The following is a 25,291-nucleotide window of genomic DNA, read 5'->3' as shown; positions in this document are numbered from 1 at the left end:
AAGAAATGTCGCAACGCCGTCGTAACTTGTCTCAACTTGTTATCGTGGACGGCTGGCCGCGGCGCTTAAATGAAATTACGCGTTTAATTATGACGAAAAGTAGAATGAAAAGTTATGGGTATTATGAGGAATTCATATTCGAGCAAACTGAAACAATGAAAATCATAAAAATAATGAAAAAAGCAATTTTATTTAAATCCAGCTTTTATTCAAATACAATGTCCATTTGTGATATGCGAATGAAAAATCGCATATTTGTCCGCGAGGAAAACTTTATTTTTCACTATGCGTCGTTCGCTATTCGTGAATTCGACGACTTTTTGCTCTGAAACATGCGGAAAGTCGCCGTCGTGTTTTATTCGTGGGAATCGCCGGAGGATTTTCCGCTGTTGGGGACTCGACTGCCGGAACGAAGTTCGAACGAGGTCCCGGAAATCAAGTGCTGTGGAATTATCGGCGGCGGAACCGCTTCCGGGATTCGCTTCCGGAATGCACGAGATGGGACGCGGATTCGTCGCGCGGCACGACACATTTGCAGGAATCGCCTCCGAATTCGCGCACGTCAGAAACACAATTTCTCGCTGTTGGGAGTTTATTTCGCGAATAAAAGTCGCGCGTCGATTGTGACCAGAAACTGTGTTGCGTCGTTTGTCGAGGAATTAATTTATTTATTTATTTATCGCCTCATTTATTTGCGTTATTCACAAAGATTGGATTTTATCACAGCTGACAACGGAACGCGCGTTCATGTCGATGTAAATCGTCGAGTTTTCATAATTTCCCGATACACGCGTAACTGAATCGTTGATTCTAATGAAACAGCATGCATGCAACATATTTGTTTAATTTATTACTAAAAACCGCAATTTCTTGTAACTCTTTCTTCGCAATCGCAGATTTTATTTTTCCGAGAGTTTATTTTTCTCGATCTCAATTAAGACTTGAAGTTTAATGTGAAATTTATATAAATGCGCCATTTTACTGCCAACGTTAAGCAATTGTAATTGACAAACACGTATCCTTTTCACCGTCGCGTTTAATGAAATAAAAAAATCAAAGAAAAAGTCGATATTACAGTTTCTAAAGAAATTGATGAGGTATAAAATTTCAGACGATCTCTCTCTCTCTCTCTTTCCACGGAAGCCGTTGTTATTTCTTTACACACAACAGCGTTATCCGTGCGATGCCACTGACGTCTCGAACGAACGCCTTCCGACGGCGATAACGCGTCCTACACCTCGCCCCAATAATATTGGCCTCAACAAAATAATGAATAAATTGAGCGTGGGTCACAATAAAAAATATAATCGTCCGCCGTACGTCCATGATTCACGATTCATTATTCTATTACTGCCAATAGACGTCCAGAAGATAGCTCTCCCGCCGCTGATCCCGCCGTCACCCTTCTTCCTTCGCGTATATATCCGCGCCGCCGCGTACACTTGATTTCGCTCCGTACCGTGCGAATCTGCTAGCATTTCGTTGCGTGTAAACCGGCTATAAAGCCCGACGATTGAACCCTTTGTGCCCTGTAACGAGATTCGTGCGCTCGCCCGTGCTCTGCTATAGACCGAATTCCATAAATCCGGGCGCGACATCGACGATGGAAGACGAGGTTTTTAATTATTATTCACGAGAGGAAACTCTCTCATTAATTTAACGGGCGCACACAAAGCAGCAACAAAAGTCTCATTAAGCAAGCGTAGCCCGTATTTATTCCTCGAAATTTTCGTGATGCACTTTTCCATCCCTATGATAGGGATTCTATGAGGTATTATTTATAACATGAAATTTTCGACGTACGCAAGCAAAAATGATGCTGATGCTTTTATTTGAGACTAATGTTTCATTACACAGATGAAACTTGATTGCAGCAGAACCTTTGACGAACGTATATTTAATTTGTATGTTAATTAAAAACCACGTTTCGTCTACCGTAGAAAAAGATACCGAGATATTGAAATAATACGTGAATTCTCCCGGATGTCAGAATTATTGATGCGCTTTGAATTGTATTAATCTTACTCAAGTATCCACGCGCTACGTTTGCTTAATGTTTATGACATGTACGTTAATTAGATGAATTACAGCGCTGCCGGAATTCCTCGTGCGTCTCACAAAAGTTTTATGAAAATCCATCTGATGTGGAAAATGAGGAAAATTTTAAGCGTCAGGACATTTTCATCCAAAATGCACGGATTTACAAAAATACGGGCTCCCTTTTAAGTTGGATCTGAAATACACGTGATAAATTATTAAAAGATACAATAATAAATTGTACAACCGACGAAAGTATTTCATGAAAATTTCACAAATTTTCCAGATTGTCCCACTTTATTTTATATCTCGTTTTCTATTATACATATATTACACATATAACTCTGACTTTTATATTTTTATTCTGCACACATATACGCACATATATACATATGCGGATGCTCTCAACTTCTTTTACAGAAAAGCCCTCTTCAGTTCTGACCTACTAACACTGCACACGTACGATTAGGTCTAATTGTGGCGCTGTTTGTGATTCGGGGGCGGCAAATCGTCATCGCCCTGAATTACAAAGGGTGCTTAAAGCACCTCTTCTACCGTTTGCGTCGGCCACGCGGACCACTCCTTACAGTCGCATTTGCCAAGCGTTGGATTCGCTCGGTAAACGGTTGCCTATGCCGCGCACTCGATGAAAGTATCCGCTCGCAAATTCTTCTGGCTCGTCAACCAACCAACCCCCGGCGATCTCTCCCGCGACCTTTACACCGCGCTCGGCGATTCTAATTTAAGACTCATCCGCTCAACCTTTCGAGGTGCTCGAGGTGCTCGCGCGCTTAAGTGCCTTGAATTTCTCCAACTCTCTAACGGACGGAGAGTGATACACGCCACAGATAGATACTGCGAGGGCTCGTGAGAGACGCCTATTATCGCTTAAGAAATATCGATACTTGTCGCCCGCGCGCCGAAAGGATTAACCTTTTACCTATTGGTTTCTCTCGGTAAAGTTTAAAGCGAAATTCACTTTCTGGGATTTCATTTCTGATCTTTTACGAAAATATTCGCATTCTCCGCATTTCGTTTTCGTGAAAGGATCCAGGTATATTTATGCGCGTGTACGCGCAGAATCCTCGCGTATGCGGCGCCTTCTCGAGAAGAAAGTGCTTTATGCAGTGCGTTTGTGACCGAAAAAAACTAAAAATGACCAACCGACGCACGCATGTACGTACTTGAATTTTTTAATGCAAATAACATAATGCCGTTGTTATCATTCCTCGTATTTAAACAGCGGACTGGATCCATTTTGGTCGCCACGGTCATGAAGCACGAATTCAGTGCCGGCGGATTTTACGGTGCCAGCAAAAACGAGCGGACACTCCCGCGATAAGTTCCCGCGACGGAACTCTCACCGTTTCACTTATTCACGTAATCTGGACACGTTTACGGGCTCTCATCGGGGTGGATATTTCGCGGGCGTAAAGGACTTACTAGGGATATCTCGGCTCAGCCCTCTCCCTCTCCCCTCCTTCCCCTGACCCGTCACGAAGGTAAAGTACTCAACGAATTCCGGAATCCGTGATGAAGGGGTTGCTGCTAATCCCGGCTCTTTGTATTATGTGAGTTGCGTCATGCGATGCTTACTTGAACTCCTCGCTCGTTCCACCGTGGACGATTTTACCGGCGGTTATTATTTTATAATATTCTGCGACGTACATGAAAATTATTTCGTGACGTGGTAACTGGACGTTTGCATCCCTTCAAACAGAATGCGCACATGTTTGCTAGTTACTAAAAGCTGTCAAAGTAGTGCAATCTCTAATCTTCTTACGAATGCTTTTCGAGATTGTAATTAAAAATTAATAATTTCCTTCTTGACAATTATTGAAAATTTCGATTCGTCTGAATCATGAAATTGGTTTTAATGGCTTTGTACCGAAATAGTCCTCTTTCAACCGGGATATTTTTCCGTGCCATCAAAACAAGGACACGCTTTTTTACTTTTACGAGAGCACCCCATATTGATTTTTCTTTAATAGAAGAATACCTGCGGTGCCAGCGAAAAAATATCGTGCGATAACAAGATTAAAACGATACAAGCAATAAACCAGTAGTAGCCAATAAACACTTGTACACGCGGATCAATATTCCGTTTCGTTCCGAAATATTAGCCTTGTTCGAAAAAAAGAGTACTAGAAACATGTCGGCGCAAAATATTCAGTTTCATCCCGTGTTTGCCCGATTTCGACCGCCCATCTTTTTTCCTTTCGCCGCAGAAGTATATCCACGACAAGGTTTATCGTTATTTTCACCCTCTCTATCTCGTTGGGCATTTATTGCCGAACGTCACTCTCCGTGTCCCTTCACGCACGATTTTTGACATTATACACGAGAGATCTCGTGACACATCGCATATACGATATATTCCCGCCAAATGGGACGAAAAAAAGGAAAGGCAGAATTTTGACTTTTCCAGCGAACATTTTTTTTGTCCTCGATGTTTACTTGATCGATTCAGCCAGAGTAATGATCAGAATTCCGTCCATTTGCAATCATTCCGAACCAATTGAATATGAATCAATGATACAATTGATCAGTTCAGTTTTACGCGAATTTTTAGTCGCACGAAGCAAGTATTTTTAATAAATTTGAATAGCAATAGATTTGTCTCGTCACTGCAATTCGATTTCAAATTCGACCATTCGAACATTTGAATTTGAATTTAAATCAGACAGATAGTTGACGTGTATTGGAATGACTCGCGAATATCACTGTTTGAATTCTAAATTCTGAATTATTTTCTAGCTTGCTGTGTGCATAACAAACAAAATGATTTACGTATAACAATTTTGAGTCTGTACGAAGCGAGTAAAATTTTCAATGGAAACCCATGTTAACTAAATTGCTATCATCGATAAGGAAACGCGTGTCGCAGAATTTTATACATCATGAATCGTAATAACGCAACATCAAATCAGACATTGAAAAACTCGAGATGTTTTTCGTGTCGGTAGCTTCGTACTCGTCGAATGTATTTGACATGTTAGAGTATTATAACTTGAAATATCTAGCGGGCTCTCCATCCACCTCGCGCGTGGGAGAGACTCCGCTCCGGATGCAAAGTACATTATCATGTAAATCGTAAGCGTCAGGGATAAAGTCGGAGGGAGAAAGGGGTTGAAGCGGCCGGGTCGGCGCCACGAGGCACTCGAGGCGGACGAAAATTCAATGATAGTAAAGGTTTAAGTACCATAAAAAAAGCGGACGCGTGTGCACGCGATTGTTGTAATCGCGCGTGCGGGTTATTTATGTCGGGACATCGTCATCGAGAGCGAAGAGACGGGAGTGTAAGGGCTGACGTCGACATTACGGGTGGGGGAGGCAGTCGAGCGGACAACGCGACATCACGAATCGGCTGCATCGGTTAAATTTAATCGACTCTTCTTTTTGTCGCGTATGTCATTTGTCGCGATTAATATCGACGCTGGAAATGGAAAAGCCAAATGCTGAAAGGGTGGAACCGCATTTTGCGTTAATCGGAAATATTACGCTGACCTACCTACGCAACGGAACAAATCGATTTTTCCCATTTGCGAATAATGTGCAAAATTGATGCGGAATGCGTTTGAGTTCGCATTATGCTTTGTCGGACGGTAAAAGTCTGATTATATATATTTATTGCTGCGTAATTATGTCCAATGGCGACTAAATAAATGCTTGTGTCGTGAAAATACATGGATCGTATAAATATCATTACGCTGATTATTGAGATATACGACATGACGTTGATTGGAGTTTCATTATTATTTATTGCGATATCGCTGCGTATTATGAGACGCATGACTAAAAAGCAGTGATCATTTTTTTCGCGAAATTGTTTTGCTAGTTAAACGGAATAGTTTGCAAATCTCATTTACAAGCGGCGTATTTACGAAAATACTGATTGCAAATTTCAAAGGAAAGATTTATCTATTTTGTTACATTTTTCACGACCCCTGACGTTTTACATGCTTTTCTGCTCTGAAAATACCCGCGTGACGATTCGCAGTTTGCATCCACCGGAAACGCAGCGTCAAGCATTCACGATGCAATACGGAAAATACAGCTTCCGGAAGTACAGCCATGCCGAATGGCTGTAGTGAGTTGAAAGGAGTCTTGCAGAGTTTGCGATGCTGGAATTTTCCGGTTTATTGTTTTATTTCCGGCTTTTTTAATTAAAGCGCACTTGCAAAATTCCATCGACACACGCCATGCGCAATTTAAAAAAACGAATTTTCCTTGCGGGCAATGGTGCATGCAGAACATTTACAATCTTGTTATTCTATTGAGACTGTGAATATTGCTCGCACCGTCGCCCCTACGCAACCGCTCGTGTAAACGATTCCAGGTACAATTAGCGTCTCAAATTCATGCGTGGATGTGTAAGTGAACACGCATTGCATTTGCACTATGTGCGTCGACATTCCTCGTGCTCTGCAGCTATAAATCCATGGTGAATCGTACGCATGTCGCGGCCAACAGTGCCGGACAACTACACAATTATCAATAATCAGGGTATCAATCAAAATTAATGATGTCACGAGGTAACGAGAGTATTGGTAAATATATTAAAGAAATTTATAATAGACGAAGGCAGATTGTTTAAAGCGGGTATGATGCATTCATTAATGCACTTGGACTGTCCAACTTCGAGCTTGATTCTGTAATAATGTTAATTTTGTGTTTTATATTAATATATGTAGGTATTATACACAAGTGGCAATTAATTTTATTTTCGTTCAATATATCTATAAGTTAATAAATTAATTCTTACTCAAGTTATTAAAACAATTACCTACGAGTGATGTAGCAGTCTGAGTGTTAGTAATACAAATGAACTATGATTATGAAACGATGAAATAATCCGTATTGCCTGAATCGGAGATTGAAGAACAATTTTAAAAAACATCTCTCACTTAATTTTGTACCTTGATAATTCACGGAAAAGTATTTATTTAAATTTTGAGATCGACGGATATAACATAGGCAGTTTTATGAAAAGCCTGATTGTACGGTAAGAGCTACTTTGCGCCGCTAAAAGCGGAAATGCTCGACGGATCGCTCAACGATCATAATCGATCATAATACCATTTGTTTTTCATCGCGAATAATCGGTTTCTCTGCTCTCAGCTGCAGCAGTATAATTCGGGCTGATGAAACGAGCGCGCGCGCCCTCGTAAAGCTCGCGTTTAAAACGCAGCGAAACGGAATCGTGACAGTCGTTCTACCAGGTGTTTTATTTCAACCCCGCACCCAAATGAATCGCGTAACACGATGATTCCTCGTGTTTCATTACAGTTTGCGTTACGTCCCGCGTTTCCCATCGCGCTTCCGTTTTCTTGCTCGAGTGACGACGAATATTTTTCCCCGTTCGGATATTTTTAGTTCATTCCGCGATACATGTCAGTCACAGGTGAGCTGAAAAGGACGATCCGGATCCTTTATAAATGGTCGCAGCAGAGTTTCGCTGCAATTCGGTTTTTCACGCGAGACGGGAAGTGCGCGTTCCGCTTCGAGACCGTCACTCGACTCGCTCCGGTTTTACGCCGATGCAACTATTCAGAATCGATCTATGTTTTCGATTTGAATGATGTTACGGATACTGTTTCCCCCTTTCGTAGATATTTCTAGATTTTTCCTCTTTTATTTGTAGGAACGTAATGCATCGCGTAGTATCCGCGAGATCAGCCGGTTATGCGTCTAACTTTTGCGGTTGAATGGAGAATGTGAAGTTCCTCCACCAACAGCGAAAGCTGTTTGCCGTACACTGCTGTTGCATTTGAGTTGCCGAGAAACTCGCGCACGTTTTTTATTTTATACTTTTTGTACGTTGCGCTCTTTAATATTTCAGGCATCGCCGCGCGTGCAGCCTCGTTAAAATAAGACGAGCAGAAACGGCGGATTGTATCACTTATTCAGCGAACTTTTTCGCAGCTTTCGCGTATTGTTCCTCGGTGCTACGAACTTGTGCTACGTATTACGCGTACGGTGTACGTGCTGGTTATTCCGGCAAACGGAGATCCACAGACCGACATCGTTTCACAACGATTTCACAACGAGACTCATAGGAATAGTTCACAGGAGCGAAGAAAGCTAAGCCGATGGCACACGCGTGCGGCTCGTTATATAATTCCCCGTTGACGGTTCGCCAATAAATGGACCGCGCGAGGACGTCACGCTCGCGGATGTCCGTAACCGAGTCCATTTGAGGATTATCCGGAAAATCCCCGACAATCCAGTCACGAAGCGGCCCGTTCAAGCCTATAAAGAGAGGACGGCGCATTTACGGCTGTCATTCCGGCGGAATCGCGTCGCCGCGATCGTAATTGCCGCGACACGCCAATATAACCGGCCGTAACACCCCGCGGGTTACGGTCGTGGGGTGGCTACTGATTTGATTATGAATAAAACATGCAAAAGTTAGGAAACGCCTATCGTTATCGTTCCTGTCTCTCCTCGCGCGTTCCGCTCGATATACCGGAAAGAGTACATTGTACACGCTCGCGAGTTACTCGAGCGAGCGAATACCTGTCGTGCTCACGAGCGAGTGTGCGAGGAGCGACTTTTACGCGCCGTGCTGTTTACCGCCTGCATTGTCGGGAAGCCGGTGTAATTGGGAAATAGCTCGACTCGACGTCGCCGATCCGTGCGTCAGGCGTGGAGCGCGTTTAATAAAGTTAATACCACCTCACGGTAGTAAACGGTTAATGGCGGGGATTAGAACCTGTATCGATAAATATCGCAGTAAAAAATACTGGAAGTCGTTACCGTTGCCGCGCGTGCCGTATATTTGGTTTCCGTGCGGTGATTCCTGAGGATGATGATAAGTTTCTTTATGAAGCTGATGATGGAAAGAGGAGACAGTTCTCCACCCGAGAGTTCAGGGATCTTTGCGAGTAAATCGAGTTGACAGTCGTAAATGAAAGAGGATTTTGCATTTTCTGTTGCAGAGCTCTTCAGAACCGCGGCGGAAGCTGGCCCCCTGGACATCGTGAAGCTTCGTAAGGGAGACAAGCTCCTTAACATTTCGACGCATCTGCCGGCGAACACGCCCGACACGCCCTATGTTCTGCAGGTACATTAACTAAGTTCTCCAGTAGTTTGCACGATTAATTACACTGACGGGACTTAATATCTCCTCTTATTAATTATCGTTAAACGTGAATGCTGATTCTTGTAACTCAGTGAAAGTTTTCACTGAGCAATTATGATAAGAATTACGTAGTTCAAATGCATAATGTATTCTACCCCAAAATAATGAGTTCAATCTGCGTATTGAATAATCTTGTACCATTATCATAATCAGCCTCATCGTGTGTAATGAATCGATATTCGCGATAAAGTTCATTATAAGTTACCGGAACTTGGGTAAAGTTAAATGCTTCGATTATCTTTCTTGTAAGTAATTGCCTCATTTGTCTAATGGTCCTTTACATATTTACAAGAACGTCGATCTCTGTGCTCATCGGATTGATAAAACGCATGAGCAGTTACAAACAAATGCTTCACAATTTTGTATATTTAATATAGTCAATAAAGAAACCAAGAAACATGAAATAGTTTCTCAATCTTTTTCTAAATAACATAAAAATCGTGTGACGAAAATTCTAAAATTTTAGGTTACTGCAATACAAATAAAATTGAACCTAATGCGTCGCATCTAATTTATGAAATTTATTAATTAAAGATTAATTAATTATCCATTTTTATCTCAATACTTTCTATCAATTCTTTCTGTACCGTCTTCTCTTTGATAATAAATTAACAAGGTATATGATACAGTTACAAGCTGATCACCAATTCGCGTGCAGTACATGCATGTGGTACATGTATCACCACACACACGAATGCATACACACGTACGCGCATATGCGATATATAATATATCGCGGCCATGCATTTCGCGAATTCACGGTATCTGGTCGTGCTTGTTTAAGATCGTCGGCGCGCACCCCGCTTCCTCAGGGGTGATCGAGGCGGAGGTGCTCTGGGCTCTGGAGAGACGCGTGGCAGCTTTAGAGCGGCAACTGCGGGAGCATCAGGAGGCTTTATACGCCACACCCTCCCTCGCCCTGCGGGAACTGAAACGCCAAGTAGACAGTTTCAAGAATAAATTGGAAAACAACGATCAGCTGAGCTGGCTTAGTGAGTAATCGCATGCGTCATTTCCGTATTACTGGGCCGTAGATTAATTAGTGGGCCCGGAGCGCATTCTGTCGGTTCTAAAAATGAAAGAAAAGTCGCGTAATCAGTGATCGTACGTATCCTGCTCGCGAATTTACGTTAACTTCTGCTTGTCGGAGAAATTTTGCGCTTCAGACTGCGCCGCGTTCCAAATTCGGAGCTTTGCCAACGGCGAGCATGGCAGCAGCGACGCAAATGGTATAATTAAGCGGAACGGAATTTCGGGATCATATCAATTTTACTTGGACATGAATAGCGAACATTAGTGAAATGGATTCCGGTCTCATGTGGTTGGCCGTTATTATCCGTCGATGATTATACATATGATAATGGGCTCTCGGGTTCATTATCGTAATGCAGTGGAGTGCACGCGACTGTTAAAATTAATTTATTGTCGCGGTGCTCTTTTGCGTTAAATTCGACGATGGAGATCGATCAGTGGCTTGGGGTTGGCGTACTGATATGGAAAATAGCACGATTATTTCCGTCCTGCGCGACACACAAGAAATTTTGGTGATATTGCACCGTGAAACAACACGCGCACGAGCGCACACATACTACATACGCGCATCAAGTCGAAATGAAATCGAAGATAAACATGAATATGAGCAGCGCGAAATGCCACGGGCGTTTCCTATCAATCTACTTCTTTCTCGCTATTTTCTTGTCACGTTTAATCTATCGGATGCATATTTAAATTCATTTCGTATATTTAACATGAAATATCAAGTGGCTCCTGAGAGTACTAGAAGTAAAGCTTGTGGAGCGAACTCTTGGAGTAATTCCAAAAATGTATTGTTGACCCGTTTGCATTAATCTTAAACTGCTTCTATGCAGCATACAAATTTTTAATACTCAAAAAATAGAGTGATGTCCCGGATATTAAATTCCCCATAATAATTAATCATACTTTATATTTCTCAATGTGGAATCATAGGTATTCTGGCATCTTCATTTAACACACCCGCTGAGATCTAAATCAATCAAATCAATCAAATCTGAAACCTACAAATCTCTCTCTCCTTCGTTTCCGACAGCGTTCGAAAATTCGCTTGAAAATTGAATTGTCTCACACAAAGCGGCAATCCTATCAGTGGATCAAAAAAGTTATCGTGATTCAATTAAGTACACAAGCAGTCTGCCGAATTCATCCCGGATTCATTATAATTAAATACGTTTAAATTAATATGGGGACTACTTTATTGCATATTAATAAATACAAAAGTGATTTCGATAGCTTTCATGATTTATCGACAATGCGCGAATAACATATCGAAATAAATTAAATAAAGAAGAAGGCAAAAATAAATAAATACGGATAGCGAATAACACGTAATGTAACGCGAAAAAATCAAGAAGCAGCATCAAGCTAAAGTGAATCCATACTTTTTAATATATTTTAACACATCAGTCCATTGATTTTGGTCTATTATATATTTAGCTGAGGATTAATTTCGAAATTAAAAATATCGACGTTTCATCCCTTATCTATTTTAGCGAATTATAAAAATCTTTTTTTTCCGAGACTTTATTCTTCACGCTGATTGTGATTCCGAGCCGAACTTCAACCGATCCGCGATGGGACAAATTGGTCATCTCGGCCAAATATAAAAGTTTCGCAAAAAATTTTACGAGGCCGGCCAAGCTGAGGCGAATGACGGATATACGAGCAGATAAACAGCGGCATGCTCGGATCGCGGCCGCTGAATAAATATTTGTCCATGCAAGGAACCGCTCCAGCTATTCCTATCTTCAGCTTCTAGTCGAACTAATATAGAGGACGGTCCACGTAGGCGAAGAAAGCCGCAGAGAAGGTCGGCTATTACGTTAATTATCTCTTACGACTGTCTTGCGAGACCAATCGGGACTTATTTATATTGGCGATTGTTTAATCCACACGGAAAGTCCCGCAATCCGTGCTGGTGCGCATTCACGTGATTATTCGATTATTCGCACAATTGTTTTTTCGGACCAAGAGGAAATCGAATTTTCTAAAGAATCTGACGTTGCCAACGACTCTTGATACATCAAGGTGAAAAACTATCTTGTAAAATTGCGACGTAAAGCGACGCGGAAAAGCGGTTAACATTCCTCTGGCTTCTCGCGCCATTACGCCTCCGATATTCCTTTACGACCATTGCATCGTCGCGCAACTCTCTTACCGCGAGAATTCCCGGGAGCTTAATCCGGAAATCGCTGTCTTCTGCAGGTTTCTATAAGCAGCTTGCGGAGCCGATCTATATGGACTCCTGCCGCAGATTGCAGTACCGTCGAAAGAGCGACAGCATGAAGCGGAAAGTTCGGGAGAAGTTCCTCAATATCTGGTAAGTCAATGAATATCGCTTTGTGTGATTAAAATTATAAGCAAGCCGATTCGTATGCATTATCAGTTTTTACTCCCTTATTCAAACAGCAAGACGTTCTTTCATGAATGAAGTAAACGAAATATAATATAATATAACACGTCATTTTTATTACTAATTAAAGGTTCTATTCTATTCTATAAGATTAAGTAGGAAGTTTCCTGGATTTTTTATCAAAAATATATATCAAATCAAATAGTTATAATGAAAAAAATTAATCCAGATAATTGCCATCATTATCTATAACTTTCTGCCATCTTCTTGGTAGAAGTTGAATGCTACGACAATAAAAAGCTCGCTCTTTGAACGCAAAGAAGCCAATCCAGAGAACTTTTTACTTGATCTAATGCTTAATTAAAATTGATGGTTTGGTACGTATATCTCAATCATTCAATTTAAAGTAATCAAATATACATATATATTGGTCGAACATCTATTTCTGAAATCCTGTTTCGCATCATTTTCAGTGAATAGTCAAAGACTAAAAATAAGTCATTTTCAGTCATTATTATATTTCATATTTATACAAACCTCGCGTTAATTTCTCCTCGTGCAAGGGTACATATCTTGTGCAGAATTTTTATTCAAGTTGAATTTTTATTGCGCTTCTTTCGTGAACCGACGCCGTCGAGAAACCACGAGCGTTCGATTCGACCGACACAGATCCATCGCGCCCTAATATCGATATTACGCGAGCATGATCATCAATGAGGGGCGTTTCCGCGAGGTAGGGGTTTTCTGTCCGATCGAAATGCCAATAGGCCGTTGTACCGGACAGGCCATCAGCGGTTGCGAACCGCGGCTGACGATTAAGCGGCAGCGATAATCCTATCTATTAAGCAGCAATATGCCGCTGTTTCCAGCTACATTGTCGTTGAATGGCGGTCGATCGAACGGCGCTACTACGTACGTACTGCTGGGGGAGGGTAATGCGAGCCCTCCTCCCTCCCCGTTCCACGTCATTGTGATTAAGCGTCGATGCACCGCTCGTATTGATCGTCGATCGCGCGCGCAGATAGCAAAAACGCGATCCGACTTCGAAGATTGATTAGCCGGGGGTGAGGGTGAAGTTATTCAACGAGTACGAGCGCGGCGTGTTGGGGGTTCTGCGCCGTTGTGTATGCACTGTTGTATGCACACAGGATGTCCTGCCGTTCTCTTTACACACGGATCCTTTGATCGATCTGCAATCGATCTTCTTTTCGATCAATCGAGTGGATGAAATATTTTATGTTATTATGGCATAATGTCAAAGATACTCTATAGTATTATGAAAATCTTGATATCTTAAAAACATTTTAAGAGAGATCCGTGATGCGTTGGATGGAAGCTCTCTCTGTTGATTGATTCCGAAAAAAGAAATGCAAAACGTTTGAAATGTTATTACCAATTTGATTAACACAGACCGTTTGTTGTCGATTATTATTCATTTTTTTAATTGGCCGACGAGCTTCAAAGCACAGAGATATTGTGACAATTAAATTAATAGTGTGTACTGCGCTCTGTAAACGCGATCGCTCGCTCGGAGCGTTTGTTTCTAAATAAACCGGTAACAATAACTCTTATTTACTTTAAGTAATATAATCGTTGTAATTCATTTATCGGCAAACGAACGAGGAATAGAGGGGTCAAATGGGCCGTGATAACGACAAAGCCGTATCGCAATCACTATTGAAATGTCCCGTGTTGAAGTTCGCGGTCAATAAAGCGTCCACTAGCGGCGTAATCCGCCATGTTAAACGTTGAAGATCAAAGGATGTGGCGCGGAAATTAATTATGTGACGATGTAGAAAGTAACGCGGAAGGTTTACACACGGGATAACATATCGGAGAATTAGGGATGAGCAATTCGACGGAAATATAATATCGATTAGCGGCCGTGTCGACCGAAATATTGCCGGCAGATTGCTTGGAGGAATAAAGTATCGATTATCTGCCCTTTATAGTGACATAAGAGTAAACAATCAGCTCGGCTGACACCATGCAAAGTCTCATCGCGCAAACATATACGGCGCGTTCGTTTCTGTTCTCCCGGCGACGTGAATATTTGCTCGTTCAACAAAGTATCTTTTTTTAAACAGTCTTTTTTTAATTAAAAAATTAGAATTATGCGTTACGATTTTATGAAGTACATTCGACGAAATAATAAAAAATGTCGGAACGATACATTAGGTAGCAGCATCGGATATTTTATTTCGAGATGTAGCGGAGGCGGTGTAAGCGCTTTTAATCTCGCGAGCTTAAATAAAAACCAGCGGATTGAATCTGGATTAAGGATCGAAGTTTCCGCATCTCAAATTTCCTTGATGTCTTTCGAGCGCAAAGTGCACTCGCGAACGTTGATGCTCGATTCTGCGAGACGATCGGGAATGATCGAGAACCCGCGCGTATTTCGTAAGTAAGGGCTGAAAGACGGATGGATTGTAAAAGTTGATTGATCTGTGGAGATTCGAGGGCGGACTGATGAACCACTCCGAAGAAGGGCGCAGTCAGCTCTTGCAAGACCACTATCAGTGGGTCATCAACGATGCTGCGACCAATAAATTCTAGATAAGACTGATATATCGATTTTTTGTCGTTCGAAACGATCCGTTAAGTTATATCCGATCATCAACGAGCAATTAACGGTACATGGAGTTGCTGCGGAAAAAATATGACACATGTGGAAAAACTGAAGAAATAATATTGACATGTTTTGTTGAAAATTTGATAAAATTTATTCTACTTAAAATTATTATTGCATAACTCTCGCTATAATTTTTCTGCGTTTTTGTTGTAACCTTTGACTATCGTGAAATGGAAGAATATTGCCAAAAACCAAAATTTTTGAAAGATTATATTATGTTAAGGAAATGTATTATATATCCTCGTTTTGTAGAAAAAGATATATCATACAAAAACGATATTATTTTAAAGCAAAAATCGTAAATTAGATGATAGGATCTAAGATAGGGCTAAATCCGTGATTGATTGACTATGAATGATAGTCATTATAGTAACATATCCAACTATATCGAACAATGATAATACAGGAGACATTTTAGTTCAGTAGTAAAATCGGTTACCGAGCAGACGTCGATGCGGGGTCACTTCTATTATTAAAGCCGTTTTATCGATTATTGAGATTGCTTGGACATTAAATCGCGCTTATGTTGCACGTTGACGTTGACGTATGCATTACCGTCGCACGTGGCTGTCTGGTGAGTACCAAATTTTATTTAACTAACACGAAGAAAGCGTTTCGGTGTAAACGTCGTGGCGGGAATCTGTCTTGTGTGCAGGTAACACTCAGTACACGATGCGGAGTTTCTGTCGTCACGTTGCATCTTCCCGAACTGGGTTGACCATAAAGCAAAGTCACGTATTACGTTAATGCTGAATTTTACAGCGTTACACGTGACTCTCCGACAGTGGACAGTGGACGCGGATTAACGAAGCAAAAGCCATGGACGTGTGAATCGTGACATTTTATCATTTCGAAAGCTGTTTGATAAACACAAATAAAATAAAATTTGCAATGCGTTCATAAATCCCGGAGAGAAAGCCGATATCATATTTCGCGAGAACCGTACCAGAAACAATCGAATCACCACGGCGCGGCGGGCGTATGGATTCATAAATAATCCCTATGAGAGAATTTTACATCTCTAATTACGAATTAATTGCGAGATAATGCATTCCTCGATGTATGTTTACGCGAGTGTTATTGATTTAATTATAGTTGATTTAATTATAGTTATTATTATACCTTTTTTATGAAGCTGAATTTTTCCATTTAGCTTTACATTTTATTTCAATACACTCGGCTTGTTCATTTGTCGCGATTTGTATCAAAGTTTAATTCACAATTTAATTGAGAAATACGGATTTTATTTTTGTGTAAAGATATACTTTAACTAAATAACATAATTTTTCTACCAAACGTAAAAATATTATATTTTCCGATAGTCGGAATTTTCTTCTTGTAGAAAATAAAATACGGAAAAATCCGATACTGTATAACATAGAAATTAATGTGAAAAGAGAGAGAAGTATATATGCAACACATTGCTTTGAAAGTCTTATCGGAACAAGAAGAATTAGAGTGAGTGCACAATGTGCTTACCGCGATAAATTGCTTTCACAATTCAGCGAATGCATAATTGGATGCGCATAATGCGGTAAGGTTTGACATTTCATTATTAAATTTCCCAAGTGGAAAATAAATGGGATTAACGGTCGTGTCGCAATTCACTTTCTTGTCCTCAAAATGAATTGCGCGCTCGCGAAGGAGACAAGATCTAAATTATCGCATACTCATACGACAGTACAATCTCAAGATCCGTGAAAAATGATACCCCGCAAATTTTTATAAAATTCATATTCGTTTGTCCACTATTTATTCACATTTGTCTACAAGAATCTTCATTTATTTACTCCAACAAATAGTTATAACAAGAAGCAAACATTTGCAAACACCGCACCGATTACCTCCACGCCGTTCTGTAAATTTGATGAAAGCCGTTTCAATTATCGATCACTGCGTCACGTGTGATCTTGCATCAGTTATGATACCAAGAGTAATTTCCATTTGGCGATCGCGTCGATGTAAGCGTCATTCTGTTGTTGTTGCTTGAATATTGAACGGAGATAGAATGATACTCGCATCGATGCGAAATGGAACTTACCCCAAGTAACTGATCTTGATCGGAATTACGTGGACATGCTCCTCGTCTGCGTCTGATATTTCACGCGAACGAAAACAAAGAGAGCCGCAAGAGATCGCGGCGTGATTATGCAAGCAGGAAGCTCCCTGTCATAATTTCCGCGGATCATCGAGCGGAATTCGCGATCGTGGAAAAGCGACGAGGTGCAGGGCGGGAAAGAGAGAGAACGAGATAGCGAGGGACAGCTTCGAGTGTCTTAAAATAGGAAACGTACACGCGTATATCCCGCGCGTATCGTCGCCGGGATGCCTCGGAATGCGGTTGTAACACGTAGCCGCGCGCGTAGCTCGCAACCACGCCTTTTGCATCCTCTTCGTCTGGTTCGCGCGCGCCGATTTATTCCGCGTGCAGCGAAATATGCAATCCCGGCTGCGCCGCGTATCGAATATCAAAACGCATCGCCTGCCTGCCTGCCTGCCTGCCTGCCTGCCTGCCTGCCTGCCTGCGTGCGTGCGTGCGTGCAGCGGTGCGGCGTGATTCCTCGTGAAGGGAACGAATAAAACGACCGCGCGAGATAAATGACGGCGATTCACGCGGATCGCTCGATGATTCTCGTCGTCACTGTGAAACCTGCGTCATGTGCGAATAATGACTGGGGAGATACTTCGTTTCTTGATTTTTGCAGCAACGATCTTCTTTCGGAATATGATTCTTCTATTCTTCCTTTCGGTACTTCTCATCGGAGTTAGTCCCCACATACGTTCGCGTTTGGCGTCATTCCGGATAATAGATTATTAATTTGCGCCGACTAATAATTTATGATACTAATGCTGCGTTATGAGGTAACGCGCGGGAAAATCTCGATAAACCTCCACACGCGAGCGGGAATATTAATGCAGCGGTTTCGCGCGCGTGTCGAAATTTCGATGTAATTCACGCTTTCGCGTTCGATCGAGACTCCCGGTCTCCGCAAGCACGCTTGCTGCTCGTCGCGCAGCAGAAATAACATGTCGAATTCGAAACGACGACAACGACACGCGCGAGGATCCGGGTCGCAGCAATTTTAATCCGACGACAGTCAGCAAGCGAGCGATTTCATCCGTTTACTCGCATCTCGCTGTTAGCAGAGCTATCGTTATTGGCTCGGCCATATAATTCCTTTCGTTGGGTTTTCCGTACCAAGAGTTTTACCCTCCGGTTCGCCATTTGACATTTGATTTTCCGCGTTCGTCGTGCGGCTTGCAATCAAGTATTTGCCAAGACAAACGCGAGGATTCGTCGATTTCGACGTGACTCGCGTCGCACTCGTATCCTTTTCCTTTTCGACGACTGGTATCTCGGTATTCCGACTGATATTCCGGCTAAATCCCGCAATTTGAAATTGTGCAAACGATGAATGGTATTTCGCAAACATGGTTTTTTTCATCTTGATGACGGCGACGTGCAAAAATCAGCTCCGGTGAGCGGACTTTTCGCGCTGACTTACGAACTCGGCTTTAAGTGCTTTCCTGCAGGTCTCTGCGGCGTTTTAATTAAACGAACGTCAATCCACTGGAAGGGGCTAAATCTATACAAGCGCGCAGACAATTAATTACCAATTTCATTTGATTGCAACACAATCGCTGACACGCGAGTGAATCGTCGAATAACGAAGGTTCATTACACGTTTCTATAAACCGCTTATCTCTTATATATTACAGTATATTAAATTCGATTTAATACCCATGTTATCAGATATAGATATAGATATAGTTATCAGAGAGATGTAGCTGAGAGGACAATTTTGCGTGTCTCTATTGACCTATCAACGAATTTTTTCTCAACTTTTTATGAAGCTCGATCGAATGTTACTGCAGCTAAATTTTAATACAAAATTCGTAATTGTCGTATCACTTAACCGTTTCTCGTCAGGTATCTTGAAATTTGGCAGTTACGCCAAATGAAGCTTGCTGCAGCGACGTATTGAATTGCAGATATTGTGACCGTGTCACGTGAATAATCGGGCTGTTGTAATCGTGACCGCGACATTATAGCAACAATTTGCTGTAATAACAATCGCGCGGAATTGATCCACATTGTGCACATTAATGACTCGCATTCGTGCGGAACCGAAGGAATGCCGGTGCAATTAACAAACCCGCGCGAATTATGCGTTACCGAGCGCAAATATTTGCCAATCCGACTTTTCGCGATAGGTGGCCGCGAAAAGAACTCGTCGGTGGTTCGTAAATCGAAACCTTCCATCCAGAATTCCATCTGAGAAGCAGAGAGGTCCGTTCGCCAGCCGAAGCAAAGATCAAAGATGGTATTACGACCTTTATCGTCGCGGCGTCAGGCTTCCTTCTTACATACGCGAGGTAAGAAGCAACACCGTACATGGGCGAGCTGTCCTTTGCATCGCTCGTCCGTCCATCAAAATGTCTCGCCAAGCCGGCTCGCCCGAGGGTGCGTTTGCAGATGCAAACGCGCAATTAAACGCGAGCGTGTTTGCGTGGCGAGTAACCGCCGCGACTTAGACTTGGTGTTTGCGCGCCGCGCCGCTCCGAGATCGTGCAGGATCGTAGATCGTACGATCCCTTGGAAAATATCCGGTGTTGTTTTGCGAATCTGGCGGCAGTTCTCTTTCTTGTTCTTCCACTTTCAAGAATGCATTGCAACCTTGAGAACGTGTAGTTCTTGATCTTGTAGCATGAACATCAGGTTCATCGAGTTTGAACATCTTTTTCACGTCGACGATTTTTGCATGATTGCTCAGGAAATAAATATGTAACTGGAAGGTTTCTTAAATTTGTCGGATTCGCTTCGATAGGTGTACTTAAAGAGAAGACGGGAAAAGAAGGGAGAACGAGATTGCGAGAGGAAATGAGTCTTCCGCCAGATCACGGTCAACATTCAGCCGTGATAAAGTTTTAACGCGTGCGGTTTTGAGTTCCCACATTTTTACAGCTAAATAATTTATTCTAACGAAATAGCTGACACCTTAGTCTCTTGATAAAAGAAAAAGAAAAACTACTCTTGCGAAAGCGCGCGCGCACACACACACACACACACACCACACACACACACACACACACACACACACACACATACACAAGATACATACGGGCACGTACACAGAACCGGTGAAATCAGTTATTCAATTACGTGAAATCCGGATCCTCTATGGGGTAACCCAAGAATATTCTGTTGCAAGCCAACGCGGTGGATGCGACTGTGTCTGTGTTTTTAAAGCGTATTAACGTGCGCACGTGGTTCCACGTGCGCATTAATACGAGGCAAGTTGGCTGCTGTAAAGAGAAATAGAGAGACCCCGAAGAACTTTAACCTTCCATCCCCGAGAACGATCTCCGTGCTAGGGCGGTTTGCGTATAGCTTTGTGGAACGGTACGCCGAGGCGTGTATCCAGCGCAGCTCGGCGAGAGTCCTACTGATCTTTGAAACACCCTCGGCGCATCGTCGCGTGTTCCTCGATCAAAGACTCCCACACGAGAAAAAAAGGAAAAGATAAATAAAACTTGTGGCGTGAAGCACCTTTTTCATTTGCCCGTTCGTGTGTTTGTTCGTGACGAATCTAAAGCCTGGGCGCTTTCGAGAGGGATTTCTGCCGTGTCTTTACGGTAAGATAAATATTACGCAAATGATGAAAATATGATTCATTGATTTTTTTTATTTACACATCTCGAGCGCAACGCTGGAGAAGTTTTTCTTTTCTTTCGCTATTTGTTCGTCCGAGCATTTTCTATGCGTCGTTCGTTCGTAAATCGATGATTATCGATTGTGCGCGAGCTATCGGTTTGTTAGTCCCGAGCGGAAGCGATCGGAAAAAAACGAAAAAGAAGGGAAAGAAATTGTCAAGCAGAACAATTATGCGGCGTGAGCGGCCAGAACGCCTTCTGCATATGCATCGCATACGTATATGTCTTTTGTCGTGTTCGCAACATAATTTTCCCCTTTATATTCATAGAACGTAGATAACATGATGCAAGTGAAGCGATAAACTTGCGGTTCATTTGGCTCGGGGCTTTAAAACATCCCGCCGAAGAGCAGTTACACGATTGCGAGATTAATTTGCATACGTAGCGTGTGATCCGTTCATCGGTGGTCCAACGGAACCAATATCGAAATGCATGACAATAACGCGGCAGCAATCCCCGAATGTCCCATTACGGTATATATTTCACGTGTCAGCAATTTTTATTTGAAAATCGGCGCAACGTGCGGCTGAACGCGAGCGCGAATGCGTTGGAAATCTCGGTGATTAAGGACCACTTTGACCAAACTCCGATTAATTTAATCATCGATTAACTTGCAAGGCGATTAAAATAAAACTCTCTAATAATATTATTAAAACGTATTATTTATATACGAGAATTATATATATATAAATAATATAAGTTTTATGTTGGTCGCCTTGTAATTTAATCAACGATTAAATTAACCGGAGTTTGGTCGAAGTGGCCCTAAATTCCCGTGACTGAGCCACCGAGCCGAGCAGATCAAGAAAACAAGATCTTAGGGAAAAGAGAGATCGTCAACGCGAGTGGCGTTAGAAACATTTTCCGTTTGATTGTTTCCACTGCCGGTGGCAGTCACGCGCGCGGAGACGGTCGTCGCATCGGCATGCAAATCGCGCCGTTTAAGCGGCATTCGCGGTGAAGACGCGTTTCCGCGCCCGCGAAGCGTTATACTCGCGGTGATTCGGTACGGTGCATTAACCACCAGCTCCCGTTTACCGTAATTCACCGGCGATTCTCCGCGAACGATTACGGCCACGACCGTCGGAGAAGTCGGTGCGCTTCCGGGGGAGACTTCCGTGTCGAGGCGAGACTGTGAGCTCTATGTACCCTACGTAATCGCTTCTTCTCTTCCGACTTGTCCCCGTTTGACCCTCTTACGTCACGGGTTTCCTTTTGTTCTTGAGCAAAATTCTCGGAGAGAATCGATCGCGCGAGCCACAGCAAGAGTGAAGTTGTCTTCTTTCGAGTTTTATTGTCCTGCTCTTTAGAGAACGCGGTCTTGCATGGGGAAAAATTGCTTTTACAGGTTCTTGATTAACCAAGAGTATCTTTCTCTCGAAGCAAAAATAGATTTTCACTAGCTTGATGAAAGTCAATAAATGAAATGTAAAGATATATTTGATTAATTAGATATTTAGAGAGAATGTTTAATACATCTCGACGAAAACGTGCGTCTCGACTTGGACAAGTTGCAAATCGTACGCTGTGAGTTACAAACACGATATTTCACACAAGCAGGAATAAACACGTGCATACATAATCTTCTATTGCGTTAAATGAGAATTGAGTACATTCGCGGCAGGGGGCGGAACGCGGGAAAACGCCGAGAAATTGAAAGGCGCAAATGAGAAAGGTGCAAATAAGAGGAAGCGCAGCCGGATGACCGATTTACTCTGTCGGGTTAAGAAAACATCCGAGAGGAAAAGAAAGCGAGAAACAGACAGACAAACAGAGAAAGAGAGAGAGAGAGAGAGAGAGAGAGAGAGAGAGAGAGAGAGAGAGACAATGTGCATATACACTTTCGTTCCCTCACGAATCCCGCACGCTTCCGTTCACCGCAACGTAGCCTGCGAAAGCGACTGCCTGACCTCCGTCGCGTTACCGCGAAATGCTATTAAGCTACCGTTATCTAGATAATAAGGCCCACCATGAGGACGCATAATGGTGAACGCGTCACAAAGCGCGCATTACTGCAATTCACATTACGTACCGGCTAAATGCGAATTGCCGGTTAGCGGTCGTCAGTAAATAAGCGTCCGTGAAGGTATTGCTCGTAGGAGCGAACTTTTCGTGATCCTGGTTGCCTCCCCTCGTTCCCCGTGATTGAAGAAAAGACTGACAAGATTGAAAAAAACATGTATTGTCATCGGTCTGATCATTACTCATGTAGCTACTTGTTTTCCGAAATGAAATGCGATAAAAGAATCATTCGGGCTCTAATTACACTGTTACGTGTCGTGCGATCGTTTATGTTCTATAGGAGTTCTACTAATCGCGCGATCTCATGTCCGCGATGCGATGATCCGACGGAAATCCATCGGGAAAACCATCGAAACTCCGAATTAATTAGGGAAACTGATGATTGGGAAGGGCTCGGAAAATTACAAAAACACTTTTATGATTTTCACCAACTTGATAAAAATCAATAAATAAAATATAAAGGTATATTTGATTAATTAGGTTTATAAAGAGAATGTTTAATAATTTATTTAACGTGCATTGTTGTTTCGTTATTATATCCTATTTACATCGAAATTTTGTATTGTTTGAAATTGTTCTACATTACGTTCGTTAAAATTATTTCACCGATAATTTCAATTCACAGGTATTGATATGATAACTCAATGCCACTCTATCTTCCTGTCTCTTTCTCTCTCCCTCTTACCTGTGGTGAAAAGCATAAATATGTAATCATTTAAATATCATTATATGTTATCCTCGAAAACACGCGAATAATTATACGCTCATATCGACATTGCGATATTTAAATTACGAACGATTTAATCGTGTAAATTTAATGAGTTTATAATGACTTAATAAAGATATGTGTGTACGTGTGTACAGCTAGAATAAAATTACCATATACGCTACTTCGCGATACCAAGAATGATACTGCGCGATACCCAATGAATCGATGCCGTGTCTGATATAATACCAATTGCCTTGACATAGGCCAGGTTCGTGTTGATTTAGCCGAACAAGTAGATAACTCATTATCAAAGTAGCGAAGAGTAGCTGACCAAAGCACTCCATCAAAGTGACGCGATAATCCGATTAACCCCGAGATGACCAATCACCGGTGAACTTTTGCTCGCAATAATTAACACTCAAGCAGTTGCGTTCGCGTCAAATCGATCAATTTTGGTGCAGTTGCACACTTGCATGTTTAACGATACCAATTTGATTAAATTTACTTTTAAACGTACTCTTCGAGTACGCGATCAAGTGGCACGTTAAATCGTCCCGTTAACGATGCGACGGATTTTCCATCGATAAAATAGAGGACCGCGGCAAAATCATACAAATTTGCGTTAAATGTAACATATTTTACGTATTCCAAATGGTCTACTCAAATTTCAAATTGCTAATTTAACGTATTTAATGTATTAGACAATGACATCAATATGTAGATAATTTAACAAAAAATTGGTAGGAAAATTATAATGCTTAGAAGCAAGTCTCATGTAAACTGAATAATATTATAATATTAAATTTATAATATTAAATTTTACTTAAAGAAAATGTTGTTCGCATAATGTCGCACTGCGTGTCATCGTCACGTTAATATTTGAAAAAGATTGATGTAACATACAGTGATTATTGTAGAGTGAAATTCTTACATATAAAATATTTCATTGTAACATTTGGATTAGTTGATAATAAATTTAACTTATAAAGCTATTAACGCAACGACAATTTGTTAAATTTACACAAAGAAAAATTTTAAATAAAAATACAAAACGCTATGTAAGAAACAGTACCTCGAGAGTATATTATTTAATAATTAACAGTTATATATCGACTAAGTTTTGGTTGCGTTTGTCGCTTTTCCAAATAATGTCATTTCACGGAGTTATTTAAAAAATAATTACCCCTTTGTGATTCGTCGGATATCAGAAAAATTAACTGACTGCTGTGCCACAATCGATTCTATGTCGTAGAATTAATTTGTTATTAAAATAATGCATTTCTGAAAAATTTCTCTCGATATCTGCCGCTCTGGTCAAGGGTTGTAAACATCACTTTGTACCATCCTCAGTGACGTGACGGTCTCGTCGAGCGTCCGCGAGTGGCTGCGCTCGCCGGCCTTCGACGCACGACAGTGGGAAGACGAGGAGCTGCTGCTGATGCTGCAGACAATGTTCGTCGAGCTCGATCTACCTCAAAAGTTCAACATTCCCTTGCCGATCCTGAGGAACTTCCTCTACGAGGTCTACAACAACTACAACGAGGTGCCATTTCACAATTTCAGGCATTGCTTCTGCGTGGCGCAGATGGTGAATATCTCGTCTCTTTGTATTATTCTAATTCGAATGATTCCTCACTAAAAGAC

General features: G+C 41.8%; 1 protein-coding gene across 1 annotated transcript in view; it reads left to right on the top strand.

The window, feature by feature from the left end:
* The window catches only part of LOC105275903, a 127,926-nt gene that overhangs the window by 93,592 nt on the left and 9,043 nt on the right, over nt 1-25,291 (top strand). Inside the window, exons 5-8 of the mRNA XM_011333108.3 lie at nt 8,979-9,103; nt 9,966-10,173; nt 12,422-12,536; nt 24,998-25,235. Of these exons, the coding sequence (XP_011331410.2) occupies nt 8,979-9,103; nt 9,966-10,173; nt 12,422-12,536; nt 24,998-25,235 (686 nt within the window). The remainder of the gene's footprint in view (nt 1-8,978; nt 9,104-9,965; nt 10,174-12,421; nt 12,537-24,997; nt 25,236-25,291) is intronic.

This window comes from Ooceraea biroi, chromosome 4 (genome assembly GCF_003672135.1).
Source record: "Ooceraea biroi isolate clonal line C1 chromosome 4, Obir_v5.4, whole genome shotgun sequence".
In the NCBI taxonomy this organism is placed as follows: Eukaryota; Metazoa; Arthropoda; class Insecta; order Hymenoptera; family Formicidae; genus Ooceraea; species Ooceraea biroi.
This window is presented reverse-complemented; position numbering and strand designations above follow the sequence as displayed.